Genomic DNA, 20,509 nt, shown 5'->3' with positions numbered 1-20,509 from the left:
CATTCAATAGAAAAAGATACTTCATTCCAAGTAACTTTGTGAATTTGTTGTGAATGATTCTTCTGACTAGTGAGAAATCCAGTAGTAAGACCTGGGATATTTAATATCCTTGTCTTGGGTTCTAGTGTGGTACTCATCAGTTTATAGTATATTCTGTATACTATTGCAAGTTCTTGCATATTTTCTGTCATAGTTATGTCATCTGTCTTGACTCTTAATCTTAGACAGTCAACATCATCTTTCAAGCTTGTTGAGAAGTTTGGGAAACAGTTGAAATACGCCACTTGATTGCATAAAGATGCTTCAAGTGTTCCCAATAGACTAGCTTGAAAATCTGTTAGTCTATTGTCTTGTAAGACATATAGAACTAAACAGTTTATGCCTTCTCGGGAAAGAAGTTTTATGCCCACTTGGACTGCTCCAATGTGCATAAATTGATAATTTTTGTCTTTGCTCTGCCAACTTCCTGAGGAGTGATCATTAAGAGATCTATTTCTCCTATTGTAGATGGAGTTGTAAATTCTAATAATTTGAAAATGATGGCTATCCATCAGTTCAAACTTTCCTCTTTTATAGATTTGTTTGAAATCTAATTTTGGAATTGCATGTTATAAACTAGAGAATAAGAGAGAGATAGAAGAGAGAAAGAGAATATGGGAGGAGATAGAAGTGTATGTTTCATTCTCATTAGACCCCTTTATATAGGAGTAGTGTTTACATCATAAGGACATAACTAATGAGTATTTACAGTGGACAGCCACATATATATAATATTTACAACACTCCCCCTTGAATGTCCACCACTAAATAATATGGTGTTGGACGCGTTTAATGTTGCCTCGTCAAAAACCTTACCAAGTAACAAAAACTCGGTGGGATAAAAACAACCTTGGTCGAAGGAGAAAAAGAGTACATGCAACGCACATATGTCCTTGGTAGCATAATTTTGAATGCTCCCCCTGATTGTTGCAAGCTTTAATCATGTATGCAATAAAATACATGCACCATGTATATTGGATATGGTGTGTTGATCACATAGGTGAGAACATGTGTGCTTTGCATAAAGGGGACTCATCATGAATTTCAATTCCTACGAAGGTTAGGGTAATACCAATAAAACTATGATAATAAATCTTACCTCAAGCAGAACCAATTTCATATGCTCAAATTATAGATAAAGATATTAGCAAAGAATAACAATATAAAGGAACAACAATTGACACATTTACCTTTATACAATATTCCAAGCATTGAAATTTAAGTATGGCATACTTAGCCATAAATATCAATTAGTGTAATTGATAATTTCATATAGGCTCAATATGAGCTTTAGATAAATTCATAACTTCGTGAAAGTTAGAATATGTTGCAACATTGTGAGCATGATTCGAATTTGATTTCTTAGTCTTGTCATAGTACTCATTGAGGCAATAAGTCACTTTGACCGTAAATGAATGAGTATATATGAACTTTAGACTTTTTGATTCCGTGAGCGAGCTTTAAGCTATTTCATTCATTCATGGACTTGCCTTTGGCAATATGAATCCATTAAGGATTTGGTTAAGCAATATGCTTATAATGACACATAGGATTTGGGATTTACTTTTAGCAATTTGCCTTTAAGATCTTCATATTAACCAAGAAAATATACCATAAGCCTCTCGTCAATATAACACATATATGATATATGTAACACTATACTTATAGAAAAGTAGTTGTTTGGAGAAGAATGATAATCCCATATCTCTATAAAGAGACTTGTGTCATAGTGATTTCAATTCACTTTAGTACAGCCTCTTGTAATTTTTAGGGTTGATAAAGTCCAAATATATCATCACGTTTACAATATTCTATTTCATTGGAATTGTCTCTTTCCAATTTGGCCAATATTATAGTTTGTCAACACAACGAAACGTGGTATAGTATACAACCCTTGATGATTTTCAGTAGCACTACTATAGATGAGATATCATCAAATTTCGATCTCACACATCCATATATGCATGCATTAGCTATAATAAGCTATGTTGGTATCAAGTACTCATTCCTCTTTTAGGAATGTATTGTCTCTCTAAGAAAAATTTATTAGAGAATGTGGATCTTTGTATAACCTCATGAAGAGCATTATAGGGCTTGTATAATCTTCCCTTATAGGGAGCTTGAGACATTGGACTTGGTGGATATATTCCACATAAATTCATGCCGTTACAATAGTGTTTCCTCCCCCTAACGGCGGGAAGACTATCTAGTCTGACAATTTGCAAAATATGCTTGCAAAAATATTGGATTTATGATATCCATTGGGGGGTGGCAAGCCCAAACCAAATTTTAGGTCAAAAACTTATAGTTAATGAGTGTCACTTTCTCAATTTCTCATCATTGATTGAGATTTTTTCTTAAAATAAAAATGAGACATGGTGGATAAGTATCACACACCAATTAATGTCATTTTTCATAAACGATATTTCTCCCCTTAATGATGGGAGAAATGTCTTATTAAAGTGACAAATCACAGATATGCGATATTATAATTTCAATTCCTTGTTAGGAATATTTGCAATTATTGTTGTATTATACAACAATGTAGAGTATGTAGATGAGTCTACATGAGTCTACATGACATAGTAATGACACATTAGTCATGCCAAAATAATTTTATTTGGCTCAATGAAAATTTTAGTTCATGATACAGTATACAGTAGTATACTTACAACATAAGTTAGGTGAAAATTTCATCACCAACACATGTAATGGTATTCCATATAGGTAACATAATACGAGCTCATTTGGAGCCATCAACCAAGATCTGCAGCTCTTGAGATGATTGTTACCTTAGCTTTATGAAGCATCAATTGTGAAAAGTTATCAACAATTGCAATGGATCATCTCCATATATAGTTGCATTATATGCAAGACAAATATGTTTGTCATTATGTTTATCATAAACATTCATAGTTCAAATTGAATTTATTGATGAACACGTGGTTCATATTATTGTTTGACACTGAAAACAAATGTCAAAATTATATACTCAAATTTCGAGTCTGGGACAGTGGTCCATGGGTATAAGCATATACTCCAATAATAATACAATGAAGGATCATAGCCTCATCAAATTTCATATTGTACTCAAAGCATTTGGCTCGAGTCTTCACAATTAGAAGCTTGTTCTAAAAGTGGAGTGAACAGAGGTTCACATGTACTCGTAATGAGAGGGGACAAAAATCCAAACATAATTGGAGATCAAGAAACAAGAGGTTTCGATCTATTTGATTGTATAACAATCAGTGGATGAATTTTAAGTCCACATGTAATTGGATCAAGAAACATGTAGTTTCGATCTCATTATAAATTGACAATTTACTATCAAATTTATCAGATTAAATAATAAGAGGAAACCAAATTGAAGTCGTCAAACTAATAAAAATACATACCTTGATTCTGTAGGAAATATAATTAATATTGTTGATACCAATTCGTGAGTACCATATGCCAAAATAGAGAGATATTAATTTAGAATCAATAATTGATACATGCATTAATATAACAAAATAATCAAAAATTTGTTGTAGTCTAGTTGGTTATTATATTTGGCTCTCACCCGAGGGACCAGGGTTCAAATCTTGGTAATGGAATGTATTTTGTTATTTTTTCACAAACGACATAATTATATGAGGTAGACATGACAAAAATAATCATAAGTAACAAATATTCATTATGATCGCATAAAATAAATAATTATGATAAGTATCAAATAATGGTAATAAAATGAGTTTTATTATAACAATAATTATCGGGGAGAATGTTAATAAAATGAGTTATTAATAACAATAACTACCAGATAATGGTAATATCATTTTTTTTTTTTTGATAATTATGATAAGTATCAAATAATGGTAATAAAATGAGTTTTATTATAACAATAATTATCGGGGAGAATGTTAATAAAATGAGTTATTAATAACAATAACTACCAGATAATGGTAATATCATTTTTTTTTTTTTGATCGAGATCACACGGTTCCTCAAAGGCTTCCTAGGCCCAGAGACTAATCTGTGCCGGGGGATCATGTCAGAACGCTTCCTCCCCCCTGGCCACCAAGAATATATTGGGATTTAACTCCAATAAGCGTCGGCGGGATTCGAACCCGAGTGTGGGGGTTCCACACCTGGAGGCTCTTACCAACTCGACCACCTATGGTGGTTAGATAATGGTAATATCATGATAATTGTAACTCTTGCAACAAATACTCATGACAAATTCAATTATGTAAGAATTGTAATAAAGGTAATTTAAACGTAATAAATGTGATTAAACAGATAAAGATAAGGAAACGTAATTACGTTTAATCGGTGCCAAAATATAGGCTTAAAATGACTAAATAAATAAATAGAGACAAAAAAAACGCCTAGACATAGGCTTAAAATTAACTGATGTCAAGAACATTGGCGCTGATCATGTCATCAATATGTTTTCCATTGTCTACAAAAAAAATCAGAGACATTGAGCTTGTTATCTTCACTAATAGCCAATGTTTGCCAAAGCTCAAGCGGGTTTTTCACCGTAAGGTACTCATCTTTTGAGCTCTTGTCAAGATGATGATGCAAGAAAATCATAACCTTAGCGCAATTTTGCACTCATGACTTATTGTCAATTTTGACGGCATCTCCAAGGTTGTTAGCCATAAGGTGAATTTTAGCATCTAGAACTCAGCTCAAATAGTTATTGCGAGAAATTTCAAGAGGATCAAAGTCCAACTTTGTCAGATGCGTCATCTTTCTACAAAGAGAAAAGATGAGATATATCAGGATCCATAAGTATTAGAACTATATGTTCTATGAACAATGATAGAAAATTCATATAGGAAACAGAGGTTTCGAAATGTTCATAAATATGAACAATGGATCCCATAAGGAAAACACAAGAAAAACATTCGTGTGATGTCTGTAGAGCCATAGGTCTAAGACTACTCGGTTAGCGGACTCGAGTCTTGACTATTAGAACATGTAGTTCTCAATGTCGTATATGAAATATAAACTTTCAACAATTATATATCAAATATCTAAAAATTACATGATCGCATAAAAATAATTGATGTTCATATATAATAGGAACAAAAAATGATAAACATGAAACACATATATCTGTTATACGATAATATGAGATATCTATATTATATATGAAGCAATTCTTTGAGAATGAGAGAAAAACTCATAGATCATTAGCCTTGGTCATAGGTAACTATGTTGCACCATAAGACTTGCGGATCATCATAGAGTTCAAAGAAGAAGAAGACAAAATAAGAGCAAATGTGTGCTGATAACGTGTTATAAACTAGAGAATAAGAGAGAGAAAGAGAATATGGGAGGAGGTAGAAGTGTATGTTTCATTCTCATTAGACCCCTTTATATAGGAGTAGTGTTTACATCATAAGGATATAACTAATGAGTATTTACAGTGGACAGCCACATATATATAATATTTACAACATTGCAGAGTTTTTCACCTCCTGTTCTATTTCATTATATTCAAATTCTTCTGCATTTAGGAGTTGTACTCTTTTCTTTTTTCCAAAGATGCTCATCATCTTGACATCTCTTGCTACCAAGTGTTTTGGTTTTTCATATTTAATACTAGTCAGACTAGTAGAGGGTTCCAGGAAAATCATGTTTGGGGTAGGATTCTTCTCAGGTTTTTCTAATGGTTAAAATCCATTAGATTTCTTGGATTTGACTGGATGCTTTTTCTTATCCTTCAGTAAATTTTTCATAGAATCCAGCATTTCTTGCTGTTCGCTGATTTTTCTGCAAACACTTGTTAGTTGTTCTTCTTCCCTTTTAGGAAGTTCTTTGATATAATCTAGTTTGTATTCCAATTTTTCTAATTGGGAGATTATATCTGGTACTTTTTCTAGATGATCTTGACATCTAGATAATTCTTTTATCAGATTCTGATGTTTCTCATCAGAAGATTTTAATAGAGAATTCAACTTCTCTAATATTAATTCAGACATTGTCCCTATTGGGGATTCCCTTTTGAGCTTTTTCAGCAAGTTCTGATACCAGTGATTTGCGGATCTAACCGATGCTCAAATAATCAAGAGGTTTTTGTTCCTCTTTAAGAGTATATTTGATATCTCGAATATTTTTCTCAACTTTGTAAATTCTTTTCTGGACTATAAAGATAATATCCCAGTAGTCGGGAGTTTCTCTTCTAAGCCTGGATCTAAAATCTCTTAATTTTCTCAACTTCTCTCTTTCTTCTGCTAATTCTTCGCTAGTTCTTTAGCAAATAGCAACTAAATATAATCTGGAAATGATCGGAATTATGAATAGTTAAAATTAACTGTTTACCTTTGAGTATAGATGATAGATTTATAGTCGTAATATATAATAAATAAACAAATTCAGAAATATGGACCCACTACGCTTCGTCAATTTTCATTTCACTGTAAGTAAAGCATAAAAGTAATAGAGAATTTTTTGGTAGAGGAAGAGACAAAATGTGTCCTATGTGTAAAGTCCTGATTTGTTACTAGAGAATCATGGGCAACCCTTGCTGACCAGGGCTGGTTAGCGAAGTTTTTTCCTTCAGCTTTCCCATCTATATTACTCCAAGAAAGGAAAGAAAAAAAAAAGACACCTTCCTCCAAAATGACACATTCACCCCTTCAGCACCTTTCTCTTGACCACATTCTCCACCTAGCCGGACCATTATACCCCTCCACGACCTTCCCAGAACCCCAAAGGCAGCTTCACCAAAAAACCAAACCGAGTGAGCGACCGACTATCTGTACCTTAGTTGTCTTCCATGGCCACTCTTTCTTGGAAAACTCATCACCCCCATCTCTTCCTTTATATACCCATCTCCCATATATCTCTCTCCCCAACAAACATACCCTAATTCTCTCTTTCTCTCTCTGTCATCTCCCAAATCATCAATGGCTTCTCCTCAGCAAAACGCACAAGCAAATTTCCAAGACTTGCTGCCCACCATGGCCGACAAGCTCGGCGGGGACGGTTTGATCGGCGAGCTCTGTAATGGGTTCAATCTTCTGATGGATCCCGCCAAAGGGGTCATCACCTTCGAGAGCCTCAAGAGGAACTCGGCCCTGCTGGGCTTGCAGGACCTGGGCGACGACGATCTACGGTCTATGTTGCAGGAAGGCGATTTCGACGGCGATGGGGCGCTAAATCAGATGGAGTTTTGCGTGTTGATGTTTAGAATGAGTCCCGAGCTTATGGAGGAGTCTCGGCTCTGGCTGGACGATGCTCTTCAATACGAGTTTAAGCATTGCTGATGGAGATTTCTTCAGGATTAATTCAATGTTTCTGGGGTTTTTCTTGATTTCTTTTTCCGGTGATTATTGTTGTTGTTATTGGATTAAGGAAGGAAAAAATATACAGAAATGAAATTGACATTTGACTCATTGTTTCAGATCATCCTGTGTTTCTTGTTTGATCTATTATTGCCTTGGACTCTCGTTTAAAGGAAATTGATTCTGGGATTGCAATTACTTTTTTTTATCAAAACTCCAAAATGCAGTTGATTCATTTTTCAGTGAATAGAAATGATCAAATGAAGCAGAGCACTGAATCTGGAGCTTCGCAGAAAGTCTGTTTCTTACTTTCTTTTTTAATCAAATCATTCTCCTGGAAAGCCTAAAATTCTCTGCCATACTATAATTTTTAACTTAAAATGTAGACTCCAGAGTCCAGACCAAAAGAAACAAACTTAAAAGGTAGACTTTCGATGAAAGATATATAGCATCTTTGTTTGTGGACGAATATTCTTACCGTGGAAGATGGTAGACTTGGTCTAATCTTCCGGGGCATGTGTATGACCGTATCACTCTTTTAAGTAGCCTCGAGCCCTCAAGATTAACCATGATTTTTTATTTTATATATATATATATATATATATATATATATATATATATATATATATATATATACAGGCGGGTTCCAAAGAGGACGTCCGCACTTTAGCTAAAGTGCGGACGGCGCTGCTGCAGCAGCTTTCAGGCGATGGCGAGGCTGCGTGGGCTTGCCGGACGGAGGCCGGAAGCATCCCAGACAACTTCTGGGCAGCCATCGAGGTCGGAGGAGGTCGTTGCTGCAGGTTTCTGGGCAGCGACCTCACCTGCAACAAACAGGTTTCTGGGCAGCCCTGGGAACCACGTCGCCGGGCGACTCCACCGACCGCAGACCGGTCCGTCCGACTCCTGACCTCCATCAGGCAAGCCCCCGCCGCTCCGTCGCGCCCCTAGCCGAGCTGCAGCAGCGCGCCGTCCGCACTTTAACGGAAAGTGCGGACGTCCCTCTTTGGAACGCCTCCGTATATATATATTTATATATATATATAGGATTTTTCTCAGGTGCGGACGTCCGTACCGAATTTTCGGTACGGATTTCCAGTTTTCGACCACTTTCCGACCACATTTTTACATCTTAATCGTTCAGTTTTTAGGTCCTAATGTATAGATCACCTCTGCAAAATTTCAGCCAATTTGATGATCGTTAAGGTATCCAAAACTGCAATTTACACGAACGGACCGAATCTGTCGAACCGGAACCGTTCGTATTTATAATGGTAAATTGCAGTTTTTGGATTCCCTTAACGATCACCAAATTGGCTGAAATTTTGCAGAGGTAATCTATACATTAGGACTTAAAAATTGAACGGTTAAGATGTGAAAATGTGATCGGAAAGTGGGGCAAAACGGGAAATCCGTACCGTCCGCACCGTAGCCGGACTGATATATATATATTTCTATTCAGAACGAGGCCTCGCTCTGAAATTAAAGTGCGAGGTTAGAGTTTAGAGTCACTTTTTCGGTCTCATATCCACATCTCGACCGTTCAGTTTTTAAGTACTTAATGTACAGATCATCTTAGCAAAGTTTCAGCCAAATTGATTGATCTTTAAGGTATCTAACTCACTTAAACCAATGGACGAACTGAATCTGTCCACCCTGAACCGTACTAGCTTTAAGGCAATTATCAATGCCTTAACGACCATCAATTTGGCTGAAATTTTGCAGAGATGATCTATACATTAGTACCTAAAAACTGAACGGTCGAGATGTGGATATGAGACCGAAAAGTGACCCTAAACTCCAACCTCACACGTTAATTTTAGAGTGAGACGTCACTCTGGATATATATATATATATATATATATATATATATATATTAGATAGGATTAGTTACAAAGGACCCCCGTATTATAGAGTCATTTTCATTTGCATATTGAAGTATTTTTACGTTTTCATACGGTACCTCAATTTTGATTCCGTTAGTGTTTTCATACCTCTGTTAATTAAGTTTTAATGTGGTCAGATGAGGGCCCCTTTATGTCAGATTAAGTTTTAGTCTCTTCCGAGGGTAGTTTGTAGTTAACCCGATTAGATATGGAAGTCTTTTGTGCAACCAGAGTTTACATTGTCAAATATAATAGCTCTAGAAGCCTTTACAAGAATAGAATTGGTCTACAAGTTTGTGACCTAAATTTGCAAGTGCGTCCACAAAAGAATTTGCCCATCTTAGGATATGTTTGAAAGAAATTGAGTCAGACGAACTAGCTAAGTGCTAGATATCTCGGACAGTTTTCAATAATCTCTAAGGTGGTGAATTTATTCCATCGACTCAGTCAATGAATAATTTAGAGTCTCCCTCCACATGTATCCTCTGATAGCCATTACAATGTGCAATTATTAGGCTATCACGAAGTGCTAGAGCTTCAGCAATCAAAATAGAAGTCACTCCAATTCTTTTAGAAGCAACAACTAAGAGTTTACCATTACAGTCTCAGATTACAAAACCCATTGCTGCTGAATTATTAGACCTTGATCCATCGAAGTTGAACTTGTAAGTGTTAACAGGGGGAGGTCGCCACATAGTAGTGGTTGGATGTTTTGGATTAGAAACTCCCTGCTTTCCTGCAATTGTTTCTCAAACTTATGCAGTAGCTACTACAACCACAAAAGATGGATTAACTTTTTTTTTTTTTTAATTAAGCAAAAATTTCATTTCAATAAATTGCAATTACAAATTGATCGCAATCACAGCACCCATCAAGGGATTACAACCAAGGACAAGCAACAATTGACTAACACTATGCATACTCACTCTAAAGAGGAGAGACTGACATGTCAATGAATCACACGACGAAGGCTAAACTGGACAGCTAATCGAGCTAAATTGACCAAACTAGGTAGCAATAACTGGGACAGGATATGACCACAATAGATAACTATTGGGTGGGCCATCCCAGGATCTCTCGGAAACTTCAACACAGGCTGATAATGAGATGCACAACCTTAAGCCGGCAGAAGACTAGGTTCTATTAACAACAAACCAGCTACCCAACTCTAGCCACTCGTCAGAATCCATGACCGCAACCCTAACTCGAAAGAATAAGGACTTATTTGAGATCTGAATATAGATCCAAAAACTACAAATAACTAAAAGCCTCAAACCAAAAGCAACTGATAACGAAGATAAGACCTTCATAGCTCGGCAACCACAATCTACCCATTTGTACCATACCACACTTAGTCGGAAAACCTCGACGATTAACTGCCACCTCCAACCCCTAACACCATTGATCTGAATTGCACCACTTCGATCGCGAACAACACTTGCCGATCCACCGATCACAACAAGCTCATGCGATTGCTTCAAACAAATCGCGGTTTGCTCCTGCAAGCCCATCGATTGAAACAACCCCATCTCTAACCCCCCACCTCTTCAATTGTAGGGGAGAGTGGAACAAGACCCGAGCTAGCCATAACAACACTTGTCTCAGTACCCCAGCCATCATCACCACCCCACCACCGCTGCATCACTGGCATCATCGACACTCCACCAGCTTCAGTCTAACCCGCTGGCACCACCATTAATGCTCCGCTCGTCACGGTTGTCGCCCGTCCAAATTGTTTTGTCTAGAGCTCGTACATGGATCGCCGCCTAAACTGGTCGCCTCAACCGCGATCCAATCCCCCTGGCTTGCTTCTTCATCAACCATAGTGAAGCTCGATCCCACAACCCCATCATCTGATCAAACAGCTCGCCATCAGCAATCACCAAATCTACCTGCTCCGACATCAGATCGATCTCGGTCTCTACCACCACCAAATCCACCCAACCCTTACCAAAAGCCATGGAAATTTCACCCCTCATCCTCCCAAACACCAGACCTGACCTTCCCGTCCGACAACCACGTCCCAAGGACGTGCCATTGGACGGAGACAAAACTCTCAAAGAAAACTCGAGCGGCACGACTTTTTGTTTCTAATCTTGGGTTTACTTTATGTATTGTTAAAGATGGATTAACTTTACTTTCCTGAAAATGACTTCATTTCTTGCTTCCAAATCTACCAACAGAGTGTACGAATTCTAGCAAAAGTATTGCTATCACAATTAAGCCTGTTTTAGAAACAAATCTTGGAATACATACAAGTAACTAGCATTCCAATATAATGGTCAAAATTGGCTATTCTCCAAACATTTTTAGTAAAATGACAAGCTCCAAATATATGATCTACAATAAAATTATCACAGTTACAAAGAAGGCAAGAGTATCATTTAGAACTCTAAATCTAGAGAGTATATCTCTTGTCTTAAACCTTCCCCAAAGAAGAAGCCAACTGAAAATTTTAATTTTTGGTAGAATAATGTTAAGTTTTCTCATCTTCTTAATAAGTTCAATCTAATCATGTTTGTTTAGATAACCATATTGCAACCAAGTTGCGGATTTAATAGAAAACTTGCCATTAGAGGTCTGTCCCTAAACAAATTCATCCTCTTGATTAGTAAGAGGAATAGGAATTCTTGGTCCACAGTACTTTTATTAAAATAGTCAAGAAATTTTCTTGTGTTCCAAGTTTTATTATGTAGAACATCCTCCATAGTATCATCCAGCTAATCAACATTTTCTGTGCATCAGTAAGAAAATCATAAAGAGGGAAAGAGAAAGCTCAATTGAAAGACCTGAAATTGATAATTTTACCATTACCAATGATCCACCTCATAGCTTGCATAATAAAGTCTCTTGTTTGAAGAAGCTTCTCCTCTCTTTTATTTATTTATTTATTTATGGGAGGTAATGCATTTGTTTCCTTCTAATATGATATATTCTATTTACTATCGTATCCTTTTCCTTATGTAGAAATTAGGGTTTGCTGCGGCACGGTTGCCGACATTTTTGAGGTCAGCCGAATACCGACCGAAGATCTTCGGTTTTGTCAGAATTGAAACCAGTACCGTGCCGGAAGTTCGGTTACCGAAACCTCGGTTTACCGAGGTAAACAGTCGGTATCGGTTGGTATTTTGGCACACCAATCGTCGGAGGTCGGTGAGGTCCGTGATGGTGGAGGTTAGTCACGGTGATGACCGGAAGTGGGTGTCGGAGGAGAGAGAAAACAGATCTAGTTTCTCTGTCCTCCAGTAGACCAAAACAATTTGGAGATGAGAGAGGGAGGCAGAGAAGAGGAGCTGGGATATGAGAGAGAGGGGGAGGCGGAGAAGAGGGTGGGGGGGGGGGGGGGGCAGTGGGTGGAGGAGATGCATGAGAGAGAGTGAGACAGAGGAGAAGAGGAGCTGGATTCCACCATGAGGTTTGGGAGATTTGCAACTTGTACTCCTTGTAGTTAATTAGAGAAAGAATCTAAGATAGAATGGCAGAAGAATAGAAGTCAGAAATGAAGAGAGAGAGAGAGTCGTTTCTGGAAGAAGAAGAAGAAGAAGGAAGATCGAATAAGAGAGTGAGGGAGAGAGAGGAAGTCGTTTGCGGCAGGTTCGGCTGGTTTGCGGCAGGTTCGGCTGCTTGGCACGCGCAAAGGGGTGGGAATTTTTTGGAATTAAACCATGTCGGTCGGTTCGGTAATACCGAACTTATGAAACATGCTGTGCCACTGCCGAGCCGACAATCTCACTTCGGTACGGCACTACCGGTACCGATCCACCGGCTACCGTCTTTGTCGGCGCCGACACCACTTGTTCGGCTGGTTTCCGTTCGGTTGATGCAGGTTCGGCAATTTGAGCCACCCCTAGTAGAAATAGGTTGTTGGAAATACTTACTTCCAAACATGGTGTTTCCAAAATCTTTCTTATTTGCATACATTCAACAAAATAAATTCATGATTTAACCATTTGAAAGTTAAGTCACCCTCTAAAGATCATCTCTGCAAAAAAAAAAAAATCAATGTAAACAAAAATCGTTTATTTATTTGATTGCATCAAACATATGAACAACTTTAATGAAAGTTTACAGTCTCATGATTAACCTTCTATTCCTTGATACAATGGATACATATTTGTCGATAAATATTATGTCGGAATAAGTGACCCATAAAATTATAGAAATTGCCGCCTTTTTTCAACGAATTATTCAGCCGCAATAGCCTCCTATAAAATATATATATATATATATATAATGGATGAACATTTACCATCATTGGCGAAATTCTCCTATAAAAATAAAAAAATGGACATATCTTTCCAAAGGTCCCTGGTCCAAAGGACAAAACTAGAAAACAATGCTCCCAGCAGTGTTTAAACCCAAACAAGCCTGTAATTTTACCAATTTATCCTCATCATTTTAAACAAATTACAATTGTGATAAATGACTCCCCCCAAACGGGGCAACCAAAGCTCGGCCACCTTGCCGCCGATCTAGAACTTCTACCATCTTTGTAGATGCGGAAGGCGAGATCAGATTGTTTTGATCCAAGCCGGTTTGATTGACCCCGTCCACTACCCCGCCGTCTTCGGCTCTCCTAAAGTCTCTTTGGTGAGAAGAGCACCGTCGCTGCCTCTCCAAGAATCTGTCTCCACTTCGACGTCAACCACCGCGGCGACAAGTTTACCATTCGAATCCCAGGTTTGTAAAATTGTTACGGACCCTCAATACAAGCACTCAAAAAAAAGGAGTGAAATTTGCACACCCCACTTTACATTCTGCACACCCTTCTTAATTTTTTAATATTTTCTCATGTCCTCTTATATTTGTTTCCCATATTACCCTTCTTCTCCAACCAACTCAAAGCTGCATCTCATCCTCTCAAACCCGTTTCTCCTCGTTGGCTTATATATATATATATGATAGATGAAGCTGTGGGAAGCTTTGCAAAGAGAGAACAGACCATTTGCAGAGCTAAAGCTTTTGCAGCAATCGGAGAGGGGGCCAAAGAATTTGAAGCACAGTGACAGACTGATCGCCAAGCACAGTGAACTCCGACGACGGCCGAAACAATCAAAACACTCATCCATCAAAACTCAATCAAAACTAAAAACCAATTATATCAGCATGTAGAGCACAACGAGTAGAAGAAGGTTCATATATACCTCGAACAGCCCAGAATATCGCTGGAAAACTTGTTGGCGTCGAAGACAGCGACAGGGCCAAAGCAACCCCAAAACCAAAATCAGTCAAAATCGATCGAATTGAAAAGCTAAGTAGACTAACGTGAGAGCATGACGAGGGGATCAATTTTCATACCACATTCAAGTCAATCGGTGGCCAGAATTCGATGATGACCGTCGGAGCTCCAAAAACTTCTCGTCATCGATTCTTCCTCCACAGTCGACGATTGAACGAACTACAACCAGAAGTGTAACAACGACATCGAGACGAAGAGAACAGTGCTGGTGCGCCGTCGTGGGGTGGCCGGAAGACGGAGTTGTCGGAACTTGCCCAGAAACCGTCAGAGCATCATGAACTTCGGGCCTTCGATTCTCTCTCTACAGCCAGTGCATCGATGATCCGAGACCACCAAGAGGTCGAAGATGAAGAGACGCTTCGATTTATGGTGGTCCGCCGTCGTGTCGTGGCCGGACGGCGAAGATGGAATCGGGTCGTCGGTAGAAGCACTCGGGTCAACGATCCGGGTCTCGACCTTGATTCTTCTCAAATGATCTGGGGTGTCCAAACTGATCAGATCACGTACCTATATAAAGAAATAAAGTATACGAGAGAGAGAGAGAGAGAGAGAGAGAGAGAGAGAGAGAGAGAGAGAGAGAGAGAGAGAGAGAGAGAGAGAGAGAGAGAGAGAGAGAGAGAGAGAGAGAGAGAGAGAGAGAAAAGAAATATGTTGTAATATGTAAGGGTAATATGGGAAACAAATATAAGAGGACATCAGAAAATATTAAAAAATTAGGAAGGGTGTGCAAATTGTAATGTGGGGTGTGCAAATTTCACTTCCAAAAAAAAATACTGAAAAAAGGAAAAAAAGAAGAAGAGAAAATCCTTAAATTTTTTAGACATTTCGCTTTTCCAGTAACCTTATTGTCGGCAAAAATCTGTCATAAAAGAAAGCTAGCTAATTTTCCTAAATGTAACTTTGTTAGTGGCCCATAAACTCCCAAATTCTCAAGGCCCACCCAGAGAAAATTTATTATGCCAGCAGAAAACATATTCACGTTCGTCCTCTTCAACAACCCTTACGAACAGTTCGTTGAACTTAATTCGAATTCACATGAGCTCGCTGAATCTCAAATTTCATTTTAGACCTTAGTTTAGGCAAAGCTGCTGGCATTTTTCTATAGGGCGCAGCCCCACCCGCTTTCCGTGAGACGATGGTAATCTCTTCCTTATTCCCCCAAAACTAGTTCATTGATTTAATCAGTCTCTCTCTGTGTAGTTCCCTTCTTTTAGTGTGTACTAGAAACTGCCAGCACACCATGTGAGTTATGGGATCAACATCTTCCCTTATCTCACTCTCAATTCTAATTTAGTTAAGGCCTAAATTATATGCTTGCAGTCTCTGAAAAATCCAAAATCTAGCTAATGCTCTGTGCAGTAGTCACTGTTCTTCTCCCCCAGCTGTCCATAGCATGGATGACCAGTTATATTTAGAATAAACTAATGAGCAGCAAACACTAAGCATATAAATTATGATTTATTGTGGTGGGAGTCGAAGAGGGTGGCAAATGAATTATGAGAGTGATTGGGTTTGATTTCTGTTTGCATTAAAGACGAAAAAACGACAGCTAGTAGATAGAGAGTCTGGGGGTGATTTGATTTCGAGGGAGGAGCAAAATGGTAAACAAATATCGTAAATTACTGTTCAGGAACGCTGGAGCTTTAGATAAGAGAATACGTACAAGAAATCAAAAGAAAATTTTTACTTCTAACTTCTCAAACACCAATAGTGTTTTTCCACCATACTTTGATGGTTGACTAACGATGACTATAATACTGTTGCTGGAGAAAGACGTGATTGTTTTATTCCTAATCAAGTGCTATCATCTCTCATCTTTTGACGAAGTTCATTTTTGCCTAATACCAAATGTTGCCTGCTTTTGACTAATATGTATGCATGCTTATTAGTCAATAGGCCTTCACCGAATTTGCATATTTTCTTCTCGATCCTCGACCACCCCATGTTTTTTTCTGTTTTGATCAACCATATATTTTCTTTCCATTTTTTTTTTTTTGAATATGAATGCAACCCGTAGAATAGGTAGCTAATGAAGAAAAATTAAATTCAATGGGTGATCTGTGTTTTGTGGTGTTTAGTACCAGTTTGCTCTTTCTGTTGTTCACAGGTTCATTTGCAGTTGACAGCATCAGTCCCTCGCAGTCTATCAGTGATAATGGCAGCACCTTGGTGTCAAGTGATGGAACATTTATGTTGGGTTTCTTCAGTCCAGGTAACTCGAAACACCGTTACTTGGGAATTTGGTACAAAAACATCCCAGTTAGAACTGTTGTTTGGGTTGCAAATCGGTGCAACCCGATTGATAACTCATCCGGTGTGTTGATGATAAACAGCACAGGATATCTTGTGCTGTTGGGTCAGAATAAGAGTGTTGTTTGGTGGACAAGTTTAGCCAAGTATACCCAGAGTGTAATGGTAAAGCTATTAGATTCTGGAAACTTAGTAGTAAAAGATGTGACAGATGGAAAGTCATTGTGGCAAAGCTTCGATTATCCTTCTGATACATTGTTACCAGAAATGAAGATGGGATGGGACTTTAGGACAGGTCTTAAAAGGGGATTATCAGCATGGAAAAATTCAGAAGACCCATGTCCAGTGGAATTCACTTATGGGATTGAAATGGAACCTCATGCATACCCTGAGGCATATTTTCGGAAAGGTGGCCTGAAATTTTATCGTTCTGGCCCATGGAATGGCCTAAGATTCAGTGGTGGACCAGAACTAAGGCCTAATCCAATTTATAGTTTCTATTTTGTGTATAATGATGATGAAGTTTACTACATGTACAAACTTCAAAGCAAGTCTGTAATTTCAATCATGGTCTTAAATGGAACCACGAGCACACGCAATCGCCTTACATGGATTGGAGCCGAGCAAACTTGGAGGGCCTATGCATCAGTACCTAGAGATTTCTGTGATCAATATAACCTCTGTGGAGCAAATGCAAATTGTATCATCAGTAACAATCCAGTATGTGAATGTCTACAAGGATTCATGCCTAAGTCACCAGAGAAATGGAATTCGACAGACTGGTCACTTGGATGTATGCGCAAGAAACCCCTAAGCTGCCTGGAAAGTGATAAAGATGGGTTTGTCAAGTTCAATAACTTGAAATTGCCGGATACTACACATTCTTGGCTGAACAAAAGTATGAACATCAAGGAATGCAGAGCCAAATGCTTGAACAACTGTTCCTGTATGGCTTATACAAGCTCGGACATCAGAGCAGGAGGTTCTGGCTGCGCCATTTGGTTTGGTGATCTACTAGATATCAGAAAGTTTCCGGATGCTGGCCAGGATCTATACATTCGAATGTCGGCTTCAGAGATAGGTATGGTACTTACAAACTTCTGAAATACTTTTATGTGAATTCAGTTATTCTTGCTAGTGTGCTTCAAGAATGTCATTGTTGTCTTTATATCTAAGACATTAAACTTGCTTTCTCAATTTTCTCTGGGCCTGCAATCTAATATTTTATCTACTTTACTGCATCATCAACCATGACAAGAAGATGATGGTAAAATGAAGACAGGAATTATAGTTGCTGTTGTGGTAGGCGCAGTTTTTTCAGGAATGCTCTTAGTTGGCTACTACGTCTACCGATGCAGGACCAAATTGAAAGGTAGACTAACTTTTTAAAAATTAAGTTTAATTCTGTTTGATTGGATTTGGATGAGCTCAAATGGCTAAAGGGATTGAAAGTACTATCTGCTTTGAATAAGTTTTAGTGCGTTTACATTTTTCTTGTACACTTCTTCTCTTATAGGCTACACTCTCGAGCTAACATTAGGTTCATTTATACTATATCAGAGACAGAAAAACGAGAAGAAAATCTGAAGAATGAAGGGGCAGAAAAGGAGGACCTGGAGCTCCCGCTCTTCAACATAAGCACAATAGCTAGTGCAACAGATAACTTTTCAGATGATATGAAGCTTGGAGAAGGTGGCTTTGGACCTGTTTACAGGGTAAACTTTCATCTTGCTTCAGAATAATGGCCAAAACTAACAAAGAATGACTTCATACTGAATTCCACAATACTTGAAATTTGAAATACTGTATAAACTTACAGGGGACACTAGAAGGTGGACAAGAAATTGCTGTGAAGAGGCTTTCAAGCAGTTCTGGCCAAGGATTTGACGAGTTCATGAATGAAATTATAATGATTGCCAAACTTCAGCACCGAAATCTTGTAAAGATTCTTGGTTGTTGCGTGCAAGAAGATGAGAAAATGCTGATGTACGAATACATGCCCAACAGAAGCCTGGACAACTTCATTTTTGGTATGGACTTTTGAAATATTATAAAAGTCTAGTGAAATTAGTTTTGTCCATAGTAGATAGACAGTTTCATATGGAGAATATTTGGATTTGGATTGATAATATACTATTGGAATGATGAACTTCCAGATCAAACAAGGGAAGAACGACTGTTAGATTGGCCTAAGCGTTTCCACATCATTTGTGGAATTGCTCGGGGTCTCCTCTATCTACACCAAGATTCCAGGCTAAGGATTATACATAGAGATCTAAAAGCAAGTAATGTTCTACTTGATGATGAAATGAATCCTAAAATTTCAGACTTTGGCTTGGCTAGAATATTAACTGGAGGAGATCAGACTGGAGGAAATACTAAGAGAGTGGTCGGGACATAGTAAGTTTTCCTCTGAACATTTTTCATGATAGACATCTCTACTTTTAATAATCGACATCAATGGTTATGTTTTTCTTACTAATCTGCGATGCTTCTACTTACTACAGTGGCTACATGGCACCTGAATATGCTGCTGATGGGGTATTTTCTGTGAAATCTGATGTCTTTAGCTTCGGGGTATTGGTGCTGGAGATTATAATTGGAAGGCGAAACAAGGGTTTTTATCATCCAGACACAAGCCATAATCTTATTGGAAATGTGAGTATCAAATAAAAAGTTCTTCCTCTTCCTTTTTAAACCTTTATACATAGAGATTGACGAATGGGGTTTGACGTTTTTCAGGCTTGGAGATCGTGGAATGAAGGAAGGCCTTTAGAATTGATTGATTCCTGGTTAGGGAGCTCATGTAATCTATCGGAAGTGTTACGTTGCATCCAAGTTGGTCTTTTGTGCTTGCAACATCATCCTGAGGATCGGCCAAGCATGGCGTCTGTGGTTATAATGTTGGGAAGTGATATTGCATTGGCTCAACCTAAACAGCCTGGTTTCTTTCTGGAAAAGGAACATGAAGCAGGCCCTGATATAGGTAATGAATCATCAATCAATGGAATATCCATTTCGCTTTTGCAAGCTCGGTAAGGATCAATTTGTGTAGCTCGGTTCATGCTGTTTTGTTGTGGACATGTTCATATATGTAAAATAGTTAACCTTTGTCTCTATACGCTAGAAATTATAGTTCAACATGAGGTAACTTGATTCAGAACAAGAAACATGCAGTTTGCAACTCATATTGATGTATCCAAGTAGAAGCCAATGTTATAAAAATTGGTGGAAAACGAATGTAGTTTATTTTCTTTAGATTAGAGGGGGAAGACATTTTATACACAGTAACACTTGGCTCTGTGCTACTCTAAAGTCTATTACAATAAATGGGGGAGCAAGAAGCTGCCGGGTCAATTGTCGCTTAATATAACGGGCTTCATTGATAAGCTCGGCCAATGACGGCACAGACCGGCCAGTTCAGCAAAGCTCACCCCTCGTGCATTTGACATTCTGACCCAACTCAAGGAGGAGAACTGCGCTTAAACATGCAGTCATAGTGATATCAATTTAGCGAGTTGATAAGACTATCCTATTTTGATCTGGGTTGTGGCGATGTTTTTTTTTTTTTTGTTGAATAAAGGATTAGTGCGGCTGTCCTCAAGTATTGATTAATGAAACTGTCAAATACAAGGGGAAGACATTAAGCCTAAACCCCTCATTACAATAACCATTTAGAGAATGTCTTGAAATGATATTAGGTGTGTCTACTAAATAAATGTATTCAACTAGGCACCAACTAGCAAAGAGTGTTCTAGTAGCTACTCTATTTTCTTTGACATAACGGAAAGATAACTCGATTACAATGAAACACA

At 38.1% G+C, this 20,509-nt stretch overlaps 1 protein-coding gene and 1 pseudogene across 2 annotated transcripts; both read left to right on the top strand.

The window, feature by feature from the left end:
• The first annotated feature begins 6,796 nt into the window (after positions 1-6,796).
• LOC133734775 (calcium-binding protein PBP1-like) lies at positions 6,797-7,438 on the top strand (annotated as a pseudogene).
• An 8,633-nt stretch (positions 7,439-16,071) lies between these two features.
• LOC133734767 (G-type lectin S-receptor-like serine/threonine-protein kinase At4g27290) lies at positions 16,072-19,952 on the top strand. Of its 2 annotated transcripts, none has more exons than XM_062162380.1 (7): positions 16,072-17,775; positions 17,953-18,066; positions 18,255-18,409; positions 18,514-18,724; positions 18,851-19,094; positions 19,202-19,352; positions 19,437-19,952. In XM_062162380.1, the coding sequence occupies exons 1-7, from the start codon at positions 16,494-16,496 to the stop codon at positions 19,731-19,733; spliced, it is 2,454 nt and encodes an 817-aa protein (XP_062018364.1). In that variant the 5' UTR covers positions 16,072-16,493; the 3' UTR covers positions 19,734-19,952. The 2 variants fall into 2 exon arrangements, with proteins under 2 accessions (XP_062018364.1, XP_062018365.1); XM_062162381.1 differs by having other exon boundaries at positions 16,079-17,775; positions 17,956-18,066.
• The last annotated feature ends 557 nt before the right edge of the window (positions 19,953-20,509 follow it).

The sequence above is a fragment of the Rosa rugosa genome, chromosome 2 (genome assembly GCF_958449725.1).
Source record: "Rosa rugosa chromosome 2, drRosRugo1.1, whole genome shotgun sequence".
NCBI lineage: Eukaryota > Viridiplantae > Streptophyta > Magnoliopsida > Rosales > Rosaceae > Rosa > Rosa rugosa.
This window is presented reverse-complemented; position numbering and strand designations above follow the sequence as displayed.